This window comes from Ptychodera flava, chromosome 4 (genome assembly GCF_041260155.1).
Source record: "Ptychodera flava strain L36383 chromosome 4, AS_Pfla_20210202, whole genome shotgun sequence".
Classification (NCBI taxonomy): Eukaryota; Metazoa; Hemichordata; class Enteropneusta; family Ptychoderidae; genus Ptychodera; species Ptychodera flava.
This window is the reverse complement of record NC_091931.1, coordinates 46,945,567-46,963,381: the sequence shown is the minus strand read 5'-3', so window position 1 is coordinate 46,963,381 and position 17,815 is coordinate 46,945,567. Positions and strand designations below refer to the sequence as shown.

General features: G+C 35.2%; 3 protein-coding genes across 6 annotated transcripts in view; 1 reads left to right on the top strand and 2 right to left on the bottom strand.

Annotated features, from left to right (window-relative positions):
- Positions 1-1,169: 1,169 nt before the first annotated feature.
- Positions 1,170-7,738, bottom strand: LOC139131990 (MIT domain-containing protein 1-like). Its single transcript, XM_070698345.1, has 5 exons — positions 7,259-7,738; positions 4,970-5,071; positions 4,431-4,654; positions 3,722-3,834; positions 1,170-2,467 (listed from the first exon to the last, which is right to left on the bottom strand). Exons 1-5 carry the CDS (start codon positions 7,395-7,397, stop codon positions 2,308-2,310), a joined length of 738 nt encoding a protein of 245 aa, XP_070554446.1. The 5' UTR covers positions 7,398-7,738; the 3' UTR covers positions 1,170-2,307.
- Positions 7,739-7,802: 64 nt separating this feature from the next.
- LOC139131988 (spermatogenesis-associated protein 4-like) lies at positions 7,803-12,051 on the top strand. The gene is made up of 6 exons (XM_070698342.1): positions 7,803-8,010; positions 8,696-8,825; positions 9,377-9,495; positions 10,125-10,287; positions 10,624-10,828; positions 11,190-12,051. Exons 1-6 carry the CDS (start codon positions 7,934-7,936, stop codon positions 11,345-11,347), a joined length of 852 nt encoding a protein of 283 aa, XP_070554443.1. The 5' UTR covers positions 7,803-7,933; the 3' UTR covers positions 11,348-12,051.
- A 3,057-nt stretch (positions 12,052-15,108) lies between these two features.
- Positions 15,109-17,815, bottom strand: part of LOC139131985 (WD repeat-containing protein 17-like) — an 82,903-nt gene continuing 80,196 nt past the window's right edge. For 3 of the 4 annotated variants that reach the window (XM_070698333.1, XM_070698335.1, XM_070698336.1), the window contains one exon: positions 15,109-17,593. In XM_070698333.1, the coding sequence (XP_070554434.1) occupies positions 17,474-17,593 (120 nt within the window). In that variant the 3' untranslated portion in view covers positions 15,109-17,473. The remainder of the gene's footprint in view (positions 17,594-17,815) is intronic. The other variant, XM_070698334.1, reaches the window with a different exon arrangement.

Below are 17,815 nucleotides of genomic sequence, written 5' to 3'. Positions count from 1 at the left end.
GTAGTGTTTTGTTTACATTGTTTATTAAATATTCTAAGAATATCAGTTGCTGTAGAAATGATCAATCATGATTCGACCTGAGAAAATGATAAATGAAGAATGGCATTGTGGGTATTTCTGAGAGTCATGGGATACGAAAACACAACAGAGAGACATTTTTCAATACTCTTGATGAACTTTATTGACAAATACAGTTTGTTTCATATAAAATTCACCAGAATATCAGTTTGCCTAAAGAAATTATGTTAGCTGGAAGTCAATTTTCATAGACTTTTTTTTTAAAATCTATATTTAAACTCGATAACTCCATCGGTGAAACACCTCTTTTCATGGAGGTCGAATATTTCTAAATACCCATAACTCACAACCCCAATGGAGCACAGAGGAGTAAAGTGCCTTGCTCAAGGACACAGCACTGAGCTAGAGTCTCAAATTCATCATCCTCCGACAGTGAATCCGCTACTCTGGATCTACTGGGACTTGAACCGGGTCTCAAACTCACCATCCTCCAATATAGTGAGTCGGTTACTCTAACCACTGGTCAACGGTGGCTCCTTTTAGAATCAAGGATTATGGGAACGCCACTGCCCGTAACCTGAATTGATAATTACCATGTATATGGCATTATATAAATTAACATGCCCTGCCTGTCACATTTTGATTGGTCGAGCTGAACCACGTGACTGACCACAAATACACAGTAATGGTCTGTTTACATGGCCGTGAATATGAATAATAAGATTAACAACTCAAAGTATCGTAACTTTACAGCTCAAACGTAAATCATAATCAATCACAAAATAAAATGGGAGTACTTGTGGGCCAAGTTGAGATACTTTTTTCTGAAAATGTCTCTGGATTTGCCAATATTTTACAGTGCGTGTGACAGTGCATCGCATATTGCTCAGTTCTGGGGCCCAGTTGTCATTTGCTCCAAAAATTTTAGCAATTTTGACTGTTTTCTCTAGTTCATTGATAATATAATGGAAATAACAGACTCCGCTCTGACCATTAACGTTTATTTATGGGTGCGGGCTCGAGGAAAGCAAAATTAGCGGGCTCGGCAAGCCTCGCCTGTTAATTTTTGGCTTTCCTCTCACTCTTGCCCATAAATAAATGTTAATGGTCAGTGCGTCGCCCATTATTTCTATAGTTTTACTTACTTTAACTATAAGAGCGCTTCTTTATTTTAAAAAAAAATCACTATTTTTGGTGTAGAAATCTGATTACTTTTCTTCCTGTTCTTCTTCTTCTCCCTAGAGTGTTGAAATACCAGATATTAGCCTTGTCAACACACTGCATTTTGTATACACAATTTGCAATGTTACTGTTGATAAATGGATCATCACCAGGACTAGAATTCAGCTGTCATCAATATCAATTGCTATTGTATAAGTACAGGCTGTGTTGACAAGACGAACACCAGGTATTTCAATTTGATTTTGTATACTTGTTGTTGATTTACGTTCTTCAAAAGATAATCTTTATTCTGTTTGATACTGCTGTTTCTTAATAACTATATTTTGATTGATCATTTGGATTGCGATTCCAATGAGAAAAAGTCTGGAAAAGAGACTGGAATATCCCAGATATGTATATGAATAAGACAAATCTGGACTGTACATGAAGGCGTTTCGATAATTCAAATTTCACATAGTACTGATCACCATTGAAGGTCTTTCACTAAAGTAGTATAGAAATGTACACACAACATTTGCTGCTGCTAAATGAAATTCAGACAAATTTTCTCTTTGTGTATGTCTCTAATATTGCATCTTGTTGTCAGATCCTCTGACATGTGACTTTTTATAGGTTTCAATAATGACTAGGATGGTCACAAAGACTTTATTATTCCTGTGTTATTTCTGAAATTCAACATTTTGGGACGTATATCTATATATGCAGATTAATAATGGAACCATGATATCATTGAAAATCAACCCCATTCCTCCATTGGAATATAAGCTTCTGGTAGCTGAACAATGTCTATCCCTATTTTCATATATATCTGTACCATTGTATCAAGATTTGCCACAACGTAACATGTTATACTCCTTGGAGTTCAAGTTCATCCATGGAGCCATACTGATGGTAAATTTACCAAAAATGGAGACTTATTTTCACCAGCACACGCCTCTGACCATTGCTATCGCTGTGAAGTTGCTGATAGAGTTCAATCCTGAAACAGTCTGTGAGACCCAGCATTGTGAAATGTTTCTGTCTAAAGTGAAAATTGCAAAATTCTACTCCTCTAGTTTTCTATACATATGAAAGCAAGTAATTCTAATCATGATGTTGAAAGCTTTGCTATCTATCTGTAGTTTTTGTGTGTTTACTGTTGAATATGTCCACTGTCGTTTCATGACACTGACGAAGATCAAAATCACAAAATCCAATGCTGAATTGTCCAGTACGTTTAAAATAATCTAAGCCTCTCCCAATCTTGATAATCCAACCATTATTAAATCTGGAACAAGATAAAAAATGTTCAAAATTAAGACACATAATTTATGCATTCATGAATCAATATCAAATCACATCTAATCATTAGATTATTGTTTTATCACATACTTTAGCTACATGATCTTGTAAAATTGAGTTGTATGAACAATTCTGTGAAAAACTTATCTTTAATATAAAACAAGAGTTCTCTACTGTAAAAAGCTTTAGAGGTAACTTGTATCACTTTAGATTGGTGGAAAAAAACATTCACTCAAAAATTTGAATCAATTCATTTAATTAAATTCATGAGCAACAGAAAGAAACTTGCCGCCTATTGTTCACAACATGGAAATAGAATACAATTCATAGAACATCTGTTTGACTCTGTATTTTTGCCTGGTATGTTTCTATTTTCAGGAAAGAATAGTTTACTAATGTTTGATTTGTCTCATCCTCATATAAAATCCAACCCTAAACATGCATGTACCCTCATATGGATGAACAAGCATGATAATGGTACCCCATTTTGTTAAGTTCATCAAAATTTGACTGTCTGTGCAAGTGTCTGCATTGTAAAACAAAAAATATCCATGACAGAAACCTGTACCAATGTAACTAGCTGATTTAATGAGCAGTTACATGATTCAATGAGCAGTTACCTGATTCAATGAGCAGTTACCTGATTCAATGAGCAGTTACCTGATTTAATGAGCAGTTACCTGATTTAATGAGCAGTTACCTGATTTAATGAGCAGTTACCTGATTTAATGAGCAGTTACCTGATTCAATGAGCAGTTACCTGATTCAATGAGCAGTTACCTGATTTAATGAGCAGTTACCTGATTCAATGAGCAGTTACCTGATTTAATGAGCAGTTACCTGATTTAATGAGCAGTTACCTGATTCAATGAGCAGTTACCTGATTCAATGAGCAGTTACCTGATTCAATGAGCAGTTACCTGATTCAATGAGCAGTTACCTGATTTAATGTGCAGATACCTGATTTAATGAGCAGTTACCTGATTCAATGAGCAGTTACCCGATTTAATGAGCAGTTATCCGATTCAATGAGCAGTTACCCGATTCAATGAGCAGTTACCCGATTCAATGAGCAGTTACCTGATTGAATGAGCAGTTACCTGATTTAATGAGCAGTTACCTGATTTAATGAGCAGTTACCTGATTTAATGAGCAGTTACCTGATTCAATGAGCAGTTACCTGATTCAATGGGCAGTTACCTGATTTAATGAGCAGTTACCTGATTTAATGAGCAGTTACCTGATTTCTCTGTCATGAAGTGAAGAGGAATAGTTTACTATAAGATGAACACCATGAGTTGCTAAACTGCCTTTTAATTCTTCTAATCTGTTTTTCTGTGTCTGTGAATTTCCCTGAAAGAAAATAATTCATAACGTCATGAATATTAGTTACAGAAAATGAGAATACGATAATTCTCAAAATAACATACAGAATACTCAAGAATAACTAAACTAATAAAATAAATAATTTCCTTATTGTAAAGAAAAAATTTCCTGAAAGACATATAGTGGACAATTCACAACTAAAATATAAGCAGGCAAGTACCATTTATTATAAAATGTGAAAAGTATCAATATATGATATGGCTAGCTGGCAGGGCACGCTTACCCATTTCGGACACCTGGTACCACCACTATTTCGTGGTTCAAGATGGCCCCATTGCCTTTGTCATCATCTATATGTTCCTTGGACCTGGTAAATTTCATAGTTTACCTTGAATGATAACGATTATTGGACCTGATTTGATGTCTATGACCTGACTATGGCGACTTCTAAACCAATGTGACAGCGCCCTCTATAATGTAGAAATAGATTCCCCATACAATGACTTCTATCTTGCCTGAATAGAGAGCTTTCACAAACTCAGAAATTCTTGGATTATCATAATGTGAAATATTTGGGAATAACTTTTACTATGTCGACATACCAAAGTCATGACAACACTAACCTCATCCATTCCTGTTGTTAATGTAATCTTCTTCACTCTAGATGGTGGTGACACAAGGAGTTCACAAAATCTCAAGAAGTTATAAATCTGATGAGTCTGTCTGACGTATGCATCATCTACAGTAACCTCAGTCAAGAATTCATCGATAAATTTGCCAAAAACTGACTTGTAACTATGACCTGTGGAATCTTGTGGTATTTTGTACTGTTCATGATATTTCCCAGCTGCAGTTAAGATGATAATGCCAACAAACAATTAATCACTAATCTTCGAAAAGTAATTTTGCACACAGATCACTATTTGTGTTGAATTTGTCACTAGAATGTTACTCAGAGGATGACATAGACAGGATAACAGTAAATACAAACTATTTTGCGAGAAAGATATCTAGCTTTACACAAAGGAGGGAGAGCTTCTTAAAAAACAATTGTAATCTTTCATTGGGAACTTCAGTGTTACGGCCTGAAAGAAGTTAAACTCAACAATTATCTGCTGATCTGTTTATTCTCTGCATACAATAAGAAACACAAAATACAAACCTTTCTTTTCATTTTCGATATGTTCTTTCAGCTTTTCTGCTCGTAACATGTACTCATTGATTCTTTCCCGCATGCTTTTCACCTTCACTTCATTTTTTGTCACTGAAAAATACAATACATTACAATAGTACTGCTTCAATTTGAATTTTGTTTGTTTTTTAAATCAGAAAATGTCTTTTGTTTTCTGCTTTAAGATGTTAACAGAAAGCTGATTGCACAGGTAGCCATCTTGGATTGTATACTGTAACTGAACTCATTACATAATGACACTGCAAAAGTTTTTTTCTCAAAATTTATTACATGTGATTTAAGATTACAGAAAAGTTATGAGTCAACAAGTTTGAGCTAAGGATAATCAACAAACCCTGGTCTCAGTAGATATTAATTTTAAATTTAATGCAAGTTATGTTTTCACTACCCCATTTTGACTACTGTTCTAACATATGGGGTCATTGTCCAGACAAACCTTTACTTCGTATTGAAAGAGGCATGAGACCAGAGTAGTTTCAGACTGACTTTAAAGGCGGACCTCCCTTTAAAAGGGCACCAACCTATGGCGGCGTTCACTGTGTAAGTGGACACCAAACAGGCAACATGAGGGCACACGCTCCAGAAAATGCCACTTTTAGTTTTTTTCGACCGCAAAAACGCTGACAGACTGCCAAGCGGTCAGCATGCAGCTGCTGCCGATCAAACTCTGTGGTTATATTCAAATTCTAACATGACTGGAAGACGTTTTTTTAAGGAAATTCGAGTGTGGTGCTGGGGAATAAATGACCGTTGGCAATTTGAACCGACCGTCAATCAAACGGTTATATAAGCTCTATTTGCAGGATTAGCAAAAGGTGACAAAAGATTGAAATCAGTTTGTGTAATTAATGTAATAGAAATCAAACATCGTACTGGCCATGTGTTTGACAGGGAGGAGAACTCCACTAATGCGAAAACCTGGGATTGAAAAGTGCGGCTTTAACACGCCTAGTCATAATTATTCGATGTTTTTAATTGGTTACCATTTAGACAAAGGATTGTACTTAATGAATCAGTCTTAATCCACAAAGTCCACCATAACTTAGCTCCTGAATATTTGAATGATTTCAGAAGTGTCCAGAATGTCCACACTTGTAGTACACAATCTGTGGATGGAAATTAATTATATATACCAAGACACAGAACACAAATTTTACAAGACGTATAATGTATAACTTTGTCAAAATATGGAACAGTTTACCTGCAGATGTGCAATCTTGTTCTAACTGTCAATTTTTTAAGTGAAATGTAAGTGTCATCTTTTAGGCAAAATCTAGTGCTGAAGCCATTTTTCAGCTTTTTAGGATTTTGTAGTTTGTTACCTGTTGTCTTTTATGTATATGTGTTTTTTACTGGTTTTTTTTATATTTTAATGTACATATATTTCTGTTGCATCTCAACACTGTGTGAGAAGAACTTTGGCTAAACAGTCTATCAAGTTAAAATAAAGTATAATAATAATAATAATAATAATAATAATAATAATAGTTAACAGTCTGAAAATCTTCCTTATTATGTCACCTTGCATTCTTTTTTCTTTCTTTTCATTTTTGTGAAAATTGTGTAATGGAAAGTCTAATGCAGTAAATGAAAGGAGAAACTACTGAACAAATTCTCCTTCAAGGTTACAGAAATGAACGATGAAAGTTGTCTTTCAGAAATGCAATATTGTCTTCTGATGTTGAATATTTCAGGCCATGAAAAAATCACAGTTCTTCACAGATATCTATAAAGTTTGTTCACATATTATGACAAACAGATCACTCAAAACTTATAAAACAATCATAATTATTGTTGTTATCATAATGATAAATGATGGAAGTGATGATGATGTTGATAACAATGTATGTGATACTGATGAACATGTTGATGAAAATTATGACAATGATGATGGTGATGATGATGACAATGATGATGACAATGACAATGATGATGCAGATGTTGATCACAACTGCAAAGATGATATTCACCATCATACTCCTAATCATTGTCTTGATCATTAGGATCATAATATTCATTGTCATCATCATTACAATTATCATCATCATCATCATCATCATCATCATCAGATAATGATGATGATCAAAAGGAGATGATGAGAATAGGTTGATATTGGTTTTGATAATAATTTAAGTTATCACTGCAATGTGTTCTCGTCAGTTACTTGTTTATGGTATTCACATCTTTGACTATTGAAGGTTGACAATGCCGGTAGGTATAAATACAACCGACAATCAAAACATAGTTTTGACAACTTACTCTTCATGACGTCGAGTAAAAGTTGTATTCCTTCCCTGTAACATGCCAACGCTTCTGTAAAACGACCATTACCATCAAGTTCGACAGCGTTCTTCAAAACACTGATTGCTGATGCCTCAACACCATTGACGCCAGCCATTATCAAACAACGTAGTGAAAAGATTTACTCTGATAACAGATCTGCTGCAGTGGGCTGAGTGGGGACTCAGTTAGTCCTTCAAGTTCACAGCATGGTTCTTTTCACTTCTGATCAGAACTCCGGGGTCCTTCTCTGCGAACACTGAACTCGTTCTGTGTATTTCCTCAAGTTGTGAGTGAGACTTTGACAACTGTTAGTTGTAAATCCGCTGAATGACAGCAAAATACGCTCTGTTCCGTTTTACAACATACACATGCATGTATCATCATTCAAATGCTTACACTGCCTCTGTACCCACCTGAGAGGATATCCTCTGTTTCGAAAGGTCAAAGTTCTTTCCTGTTATGTTGCGTGCGCCCTCTAGAAAGTTTGAAACTGGACACTGGAGGAAAGAAATTCCAACCCATTGGTTGCTAACAAACATAGCAACGGGGAGAGAATTGCTTGCCAGGCTAAATTGACCCGTCCACGTTCGTCCGAATCGAACACGGAACAGAGGTTTTTCTGTTGCATTTAGTCAGATTGACGCTACCAGAATGTCTGGATTACCAAGAGAAGTCCTGAAATGGCTTCAAAGTTTAGATCTAAGCTTTCCAGTGAGGAACTCGATAAGGTAGGTGATCGGAATATTAGACCACACACTGCAGGTGATCAAGTGTGCACAGCAGTATAGTACATCGTGACGTGAACGACTGGGAACCCTTAAAAACGCATCGATTGCTGAATTGCATGCTGAGTTAATCATCTCAAACACAGTGTTTAACAGCGTAGATTTGGAATTATTTGAAACAAACAAAAAGAATATAGTTAGCAAATGATCACAAATAGGTCTTCTGATTACAGTCTGAGTCATGACAAAGAAGGTGGTGAAAATATTGAGCTGTCAAAATTACCCCCTTAGGCCTTAGTTTATATTACGTAAACACTGTGAGTGTAAACTTTGGTAAGGGTGATCACGAACAGACTGTTTTTTTCGTAAGTGTGAATTTTCAGGAAGGAGCTTTTGTAAATGAATCAACAAATAGCTACAGATGCAATGCAGGTATATGAGTGACATTTGTAATTATCTCCGCATTTGCATATAAATTAGCCAGCAATGGATTACTCATGGCAGGCTATGAAGTACTAGTACTGTAGTATCTGATGTGATGGTGTGAATCTTTAGCTTTGTTCACCGCTTTTCTCTTCAGTTAATACATACATACCCGTGAGTTACATATTGGCAATCTGTTGACAGCAGAGACAGAGTCTAAATTGTTATGTTGTTTACATTCTTTGTGTCTAATTAAATCTTGCAGGGATTTCTCAAATGGTTTCCTGGTTGCAGAAATATTTTCATGGTATTTTCCCCAGGAGATTCAAATGCACTCATATGACAACGGACGATCTTTGCCAACAAAACTGGGAAATTGGTCACAGTTAGAAAGGGTGAGTGGACTTATACCCTACACTGATTTAACAAACAGTACCTTTGAGCTTGAGTGGGCTATATTAGCACAAAATGCTCATTCAGTGTTTCCAATGCCATGATTGTCATTGGTCACTTGTCTGTTTCATTAGACCAAAATGAACATTACTGATACATTCTTCTTTGACAAAATTAGAGCTTAGGCCGACATAAGCTCTTTCACAAAGCAGTATGGCAACAGGTGCTTTTGGTGGGTTTTGTATGCTTTTCAGTCACTATTATATGTGAAGATATACAGAACAATATAACTTGCTTTGTATGCTTTTTGACAAAATTTAAAAAAAAAAATAGAATGCAACATCAATTTTGCAACTCGCCACAAGTAAAATGTCACTTTACTTTTCAAAGTACAAGAAAACAAACATTTTACAAACCATCTTATTGAACAGAAATGAAAGCCTACTAAAACACGTTTCATTCCAGCCTTCAGTGTTACATGAGGATAGAAAGGAAAATTACAATTCAATATAGTGTATTCAGATTAATAAAAATATCTAATGATTTCTTGCAGTTTTTCAAGAAGAGAAATCTTGATATCCCACATGAATTGGTTGATGGTACGATACATTGTAAACCTGATGCAGCAGAATTACTAGTTCAACTCATCTACACCAAACTAACAAACAGAACGTAAGTACCTATTGCTGTTACTCAGACATATAACCCCAAGTTTTTCTGACAACTGTTGATATAAAAAGACATTAACTTACCAAATCTTGCTGGCAAATTAAGCTATAATCATAGATGATTCACCTTCATTATATGATATTTCTCACTTGGTGGGCAGTAATTTTGATTTGTAGTAGTAATGAGCAAACCCACTGGTTTATGGTTTAGTCCAAAGCTATTGTTATCAGTGGTGATTATGGACCAGTTTACAGGGAATTGGGGTGAATAGGTTGAAGTTTGAGACTGCTGACTCTGTTGCTATGACCACCAAGGTACCCACCGTCCATTAAAACATTCATACTTCAATTGTCCTCAAGGAATGGCAGCATGGGTTGATATTCACTTGCCCAGTGTTAACATGGATTGACTTTCCCCAGTCATATAGTTAATGTTCATATATGACAACAGTCACATATAGCTCACGTCATCACGCTGGGTATTGGCACCCACAATTGTCTTTCATTTTGAAATAGACACATATTGAATCAGGCTTGTTCTACCAAGATTGTCATGAAAAATGAACTAAGCCAGGGAAAACCATTGGATACCATATGGAATGATATTTGATATTGGTTTGTATTTCTTTACAGAATAAAACGAGTTCAACTTGACCATGAAATAGATTTCACAGACAGAGCCTACCAGAATAAACTACCCATGCACGCAAGAAGCACTGCTTCTCAAGCTGTGAAAAATAATCTTAAAATAACAGAATTTATAACGGAACCAAACTTAATTACATGCCAACAAAAGGTAAGTTTTATGACCTCAATATGATTTGTCATAGTACTGTTCATGAATTGGCAGATGTACACTGCATTACAGCATTGTGGACAGTGTACAGATTGTTCTACTGTCGCATTTGTAAATTGAAAATCTCATAATGTCTATTCAGTTTAAAAATATATATATGTACTGGATTTAGCAGGCTTTCTACACTCACTTATACCAAACCTTATTACACTGTACATGCTGTCAAGTTGTGCTTTCTTTGCTTATTGATTCCGGCAGAACACTGCTACAACTGGTTTGTTCTAGTATTGCTTTTGTTTATGTCATTGTTTATGGATTTACATTTTCTTTCTTTAGGCCCAAAATATTGTTGACAACCACATAGAACATAGACGGGAAGAAAGATTTGAGAATCCAGAACGTTTTGACATAGAGCCAACACTGGGACAGTTGAGTCCCAGAAAGCCACCTCAGCATAGCTATGATGCGGATGATATCAGCCCTGACCCCAGAGATACAAAACCAAACAGTCAACAAATTAAGAGACCAACACCACCAACAAGTATGTACAACTTTGCTACAGAATATAGACCTATAATGTAGGCACTGCAACCAAGTTATGTTAGATCAAAATGTCAACATCAAATTTGAATTGCCTATTAAGTTGGTAGTATCCTTGTCATGGTGAGTGACCACTAACCATGCTAAGTTTCTAGTATTAAGTAGTATGCGCCTCAAAAGTTTTAAAGATTTAAACTTTTGCTGAAAGTTTCCTGATAGAATCTTTCAACCACATATCATAAAGTAAATCTGATCAACAAGAACACGTAAATGTAATATCATTTTTGAAATTTTGACTTTACAAAATGCAGGTTCCTCCTCTAATTACCAGTATATCTTTTTCTAATTTCTGTTGCAAATAGAATCCAGGACAAGTCAACCACCAAGTCGTGAGCCAAGTATGGTCCAATTCAAAGAAATCCAAGTCAAACAGTTAGACCAGAATTCCCAACATTCCATGAGACTTTCAGCTGCCAGTTCAAGGTCAAGAGGTTCAAGACCTGCCATTGAAGGATATTAAATATTATTTATAGACAAATATACAACTAATTTTATCCTCTTTTTTGCTGTTGTTGAAGATGTTATCTGAGATACGCTCACTGAAAAGTAAGATTGTTGAGACAAGACAGACATTTCTTGAAAGCAAAGAAGAGACTGCATTGATTCTAATGTTTTCATTCCGATGTGAATGTCACACAAGAATCAGAGATGTTGACAACATATAATTCTTACTTCAGGTGAATTGTATTTTGTAAATAAAGTAAAATAAATATTTGCAGTGAAATACAGTCATAAAGAATAAACAATAAAGTAAACTAAACATTTGCAGTGAAATACAGTCATACAGAATAGACAATGTTGTATGTAACATCCATTTGTATGAATTACCTGTACATATTAGTATCTCTACAAGTATCAAAACAAACGATAAAATCATGACCAAAGATTAACTGCAGCTGTAATTTGACTGAACACATACAAGTGTTATTTATGCCTCATCTACACAGTTTGAACATGCTTTCTGCGGAGTCTGTGCTTTGACTTTGCTGGGCTATAACATGCCTCCCAGTGGTTAGGAGGGTTTGTTGAAAATTTTAAATGTATGTCTATTATTTCAGTAAATTTGTTTCAGCGTAGTCTGCATTGTTGTATAACAGAATTTACAATACCCTCACAGTGGTATGTTTCACAAGGTCTTTATTAAAATATACTGATGTAAAACTATTCATGTGTGTTTGTCAATACTGAATAATTCACTGTCAAAAGTGTTGACGATCTTGGTATGGCAATGGAACTAAAACCTTAGAAAGCAATAGGTCAAACCCGGAATTCGAATGGACCATGGTACAAACAAACTCATGTGTATAAACGGGCATAGACGAACGTGTATTTCCACATGCGTTAGTGCACATGCGGGTTGGTTTGTACCGCGATCACGTGATCTCTTGGGCATACTGAGTCTGTAGAACGCATCGCGTCCTTTTTATTCCGGAGTAGAACCATTATGTGGCCCACCTTTCACAAATATGATGGTGTGTTGTCAAATGTATGAACTCAGAAAAAATGTGTTAAAAAACATCTGAACTCAATGACTTACCTCTAAACACAGACATTTAATTATCATCCAATGAATATTCACTATGTTGTATAATACCAGGTGACCATGAAATCAACACACACAATATGATACTTTACATGGTATTCCACTTACACCTAGACATCATCCAAACAACATACAGTATGCTCTTGATACCTGATAACCATCAAATCAATACATATAGCAGCGGTAGGTTAAAGCAGTGTGTCATGGTAACCACCAGTCAGCTTTCAAAATCTACTATTGTTAATGTGCATCTTGTAGAGGTGAGTACCACCACATCTCACATCCAACTATTCATACCAGAAAAAGACATATGCATAATGGGAGGTAAAAATCACACAACAATAAATCAACTACATTTTTAGTAGATAAATTTTACTAGCATTTTGTGGTAAGAAATATGATACACATTGCTTTTTTAAAGCACAAGATATGTATACTGCCACAACATTGAAGTGTGTTGCACATACAAATAATTCCATCTCTATGGTATCACCTATAACATAGCAACAATTTGTTGTACATGTAAGATAAAACTGACAGAAATGCATTGGTCAGTGAAGAGTATTGTCAACACATGCAATAGTTTGTTCTCTAATGGATTACAAATGTGAAACTTTTCATTCTACTGTAGACCTTACCCAATACAACACTGGCTTCAAACAAATATTTCATTTACACAAATACAACACAGAATATACAGAAAATGGGAAAACCTTAGTAACCAGAACTTTTGGCAATTTTTCAGGTTTTTGTTACATGTGTCCACAACAGTTTCTACGTCTAGTTCCCTAAGCATGTTGAAATACCTAGTACTCAGCTTTACTTGTCTACATTGACTGTACATGTGTGTTGTGCATCGCTAGCATTGATAATCAAATTCTGGTCCAGGCATGAACTTAATTATCAACAATAACAATTCATACACACTGACATGATGCTTTGACAAACCAAGTAATGGGCATTTCAAAATACTGAAGGAAGTACAGCAAGAAACCATGGTTGATACAAGGAACAAAAATACTGAAGAAAAAGTCAAAAGTAACAAGTTGATGTAGCATTAATTTAAATTTTAAAAGATATTTCTTATTTCCACTTTTTAAATAATTTTAATTATCCAGGTATACATTTATATATTACACATCTGTAAAATGGTTCTTGTATCTTAAACAAAATGTCCTATTGACTCAAATTATTTTGTGATCTCGTAATATACCACAGGAAATAATGATTAAGTGTCTTTTTTCTATAAACCATAGTTGAGCTATATTTATATACATTGGACAGGTAAGTGTATTTACAAATTCCATAAGTAAAGGCCTCATGATAATCATGTGTTAACACACTTGGACGGTGATTGTAACAGCATAAAACTAAGTTACCAGTATTTTTTTGAGGTTTTGGGTGCATGTCAATATTTGTAGCTGAGGTACAGGGTCCTAGATCCATGGCCAGCAACTGTGGTGATATTTCTGCGAGTTTCAATATTCCTTTGCTTTTGATACATCACAAAAAACTCACATGAAAATATCTAAGTTTTCGTTTAAATTTCCTTCTCTACCAGCTATAGCAAAACCAATGTACATCATTATTACAGTAACATTCCAGTAAGATTTAAAAGTGCCTTTGAATAAATTAAGGTTGTAAAAAGTAAAATACACCAGTCAAGAAATAATGGTTTATCACTGTCATTAAATCTGTCAAGGATTTGATAGTTTGGGTGTTTGCAGGCTTGATATCCGGTCTGTGGCCAGGATGTTAGATAAAATGTCAAACATATGACCACATCCCCTCCACACAGTGTGTGTGGAGGGACTGTGATCTAACCATTTGATCAGTTATTCTTTCATACATCTTACTGTAAGTCATGTCTGTTGGACACAAATTACGCATCACGGTGGTAGTCAACTGGCTGGATAAAGTCACACAATACGATGAAGTAGCATATAAATGGAACAAGGTAAGCTCAACCATACAGCAGATAAAATTTTGCATCATAATTGCAAATCTTTCAAAGTACTGTCCTAAAATCTAGATTTTTTAATTTGTTTACAGTCCCTCCATCCACAGACATTGTTTTAACTTCAATATGTGTGAATTTGTTTTAGAACTGTTAGAGTTTCTACCTTTTGGTAAGAGTACCTGATTAGCAATAAGCCAATAAGCTAAGGGTACCTTACAGGCAATAAGCCAATAAGCTAAGGGTACCTTACAGGCAATAAGCCAATAACCCAAGGGTACCTTACAGGCAATAAGCCAATAAGCTAAGGGTACCTTACAGGCAATAAGCCAATAACCCAAGGGTACCTTACAGGCAATAAGCCAATAACCCAAGGGTACCTGACAGGCAATAAGTCAATAAGCTAAGGGTACTTGACAGGCAATAAGCTGATTAGCTTGGGGCCTAAATTGGTAATTGAAAAATTGATGTTTTACTTTTAACAAAACAAACAAATATATTCATGTAAATGCCCTGTACATAGCCTATTCTATGATTGTTTTTAAAAGAAAAGTTCAAACTTGATTTATCAAAAATCTTAGGTTTTCATGAGATTGTCTTAAGTCATTTGACAAGTTTTCTATTTTCACATTTTACTTGCAGAAATACACAAAGAATACCGAATCTAAGCAAAGAAGCAGTCTTGAGTAGTACCACTGTTTTTTAGTTTTTTTCTCTTCTTCAACTTTTTATAGTTTAAGCCTTGCTTTCAGGCAGGCAAGTCAACAACATGTATAAAACATTTAATTTTGAAATAACCATGCCATCAAGTAGTTTATTTGCTAATTAAATGTCGACATGATGAAAAAGATTTTTACAGAAGCAATGAACTCAGGTTGATTGAAGTGACTTATGAAGTGTTTTAATCTTCATAAAATTCCCTGATGTTAATATTTTTTTCTCCACAATGGACAGAAATCTAAGCTATAAATATAGAATTAACATTGAAGACAAAAATTATGAATTCACTTCGCTAAATCTACATTAATCTAGTCATTTAATTTTGTTTTTATATTGGTTTCAATGACAATGCAGTACCACATTACCCACTGTGTACAAGAAATAAACTGCTGTCCAAACTGTTGAGAGTTCTAGCTCAGTTTTGTATGGTATCAAAGTTTACTCACATAAGGAATTGGCATTTGCTTATTACAATTCACCATTTAGTTGCAAATACTTTAATTCACTGTTGATATTATGAATAATGAAACAGGCAACCTGTCATTCAATATCAATCAAAATTTGCTTTCAAACTGAACAAATAATATCTATAATTTGAGCAAAAACTTGAGGACTAAACCTTCTTCATGTTCTTGGTGGGATTGTGTTGTTTACATTATCAAGGCTTGATGGACATACTAACACATATTTAGCATATCACATGCACTAGATCAAACTTTCTGACTGGCTACAAAAGGTCAAGTGACATTCATTCAGGGGTCATCAGTTGAAAAGGTGACTTGAAAATGATAAGAAATGGAACACTTCTAGTCATCTGCTGGTAATCAGTTAATCACAGCTGACCATGTGTAATAAAGTAGGCAACTGTCATTGCATACTGCACATGTCCAGTATCCCAATTTTCAGCAATTGTGTCTTTACAATAGTGACTGGTTTCTTATGCACTACCACATGCACACAGGTTGCAGTGTAATAGCATGTTGAATATTTAATGAGTGATACTACACACATCCACTTTTCATCCTCTGTAAATAAATTGTGCATGGAAAATTATCCACGACACGTTGGAAATTTTGATGAATAAAACATCAAGTGTCCAAACATAAGTTAACCTGGAGATTACTTCTGATCAGTTGCTTTGGACAAACATTAGATATGATACTATTGATGATACAAAATCTCAGTATTTGGCATGTTGGTCAGGGTCAAAATTTTATGTAATGTTTGTAAACCTGTTTATTTTTCACCTACCATCTTAAAGAAATTACAGTTGAATTGACTTAATGGTCACAAGATAGGGGATAATTGCCATACAAACAAAACTTGAACTCAGTTGAAATATAAAATGTGGTTTTCTGGGCTAAAAATCTCTGATCATGGTAAGATCATTGATAAGTATGCATTAGACAAGATTCATCCCACTTGTCCAAAACAGGATGACAATTATGCTTTTCAAATAAAAATAAAACATGAGGTTTAGAATTCATCAAAACAAGATGTGGTTTAGACTTCTCCAAGACAGGATGGAATGATCAGACGTCTTTGGCTCTGGTACAGGACTGATCATTGGTCTATTGGACTTCTCCAACACAGGAGTGGTCTATTAGACTTCTCACATACAGGATTGGTCCAGAACTTCTCCAACACAAGAGTGGTCTATTAGACTTCTCCGATACAGTAGTGTCTCTTGGACTTCTCCAACACAGAACTTGTCTATTGGACTTACGCAACACAGGTTGTCCATTGGACTTCTCCATGAAGGATTGATTGAATTGACTTCTGGAACACAGGACTTGTCTATTGGACTTCTCCAACACAGGATTGATCTAATGGTGTTCTGCAACTCAGGATCAGTTTATGGGACTTCTCCAACACACGATTAGTCTTTTGGACTTCTCCAACACAAAATTAATCTTTTGGACTTCTACAAAACAGAATTGGTCTATTGGACCTTTCAAACACAGGATTGGTCTATTCGACTTCTCCAATTACAGCACTGATTAATTGGAATTTCTAACACAGGATAACTGATATAAGTTCTACATCCTGTAACACTGGATGGGTTGGTAAGTCCTCTTTGAAACCATCAGGCTTTGTCTTCTCCGGTGTATAAGAGTAGATTCAGCAGACACTCTGAACAGTGGTAAAGGTTGATCAAATTTGATTTGTTCACTGAATGCATAACTTATGATCTTCTAGCAATATCAGCAAGGATGTAGATTGTTAATAGATTATTACCTAGATTTAAAGACAGTAGGCAAAACACTGACTGCTGCATTCACATATACTACTATCATTGGATTGCACTTCATCAGCAAAAGTTATAATGATGCTGGAAAGCTCTTTAACTGATATTCAGACCAAGGTTAAAATGGATTGATTTGGGCGCCTGTACCAAGCGGGGAAAATGGGTTGACTTTGGCCCACATCAATGCATCGTTGAGTGATATTGCTTGTCTACCATCCTCAAGGAAGAAAGCTGGTCCCTGTAAGTCAAAGAGAATATTTGAACTGAAATATGCTGTAGGAAAGAAGGACTTTTGGGGTTAGAATATTTTCAAATTGTAAAAATGCCATGTATCATGTGGGTTGTATAGTTCTCTATTCTCGCACATGCAAAGCCTCCATACCCCAATTTAATTATATGAGTAAGTGACACAATATTATCTATTATATTATAGCTTTGTCAATACCAGTGAATTTTGTGA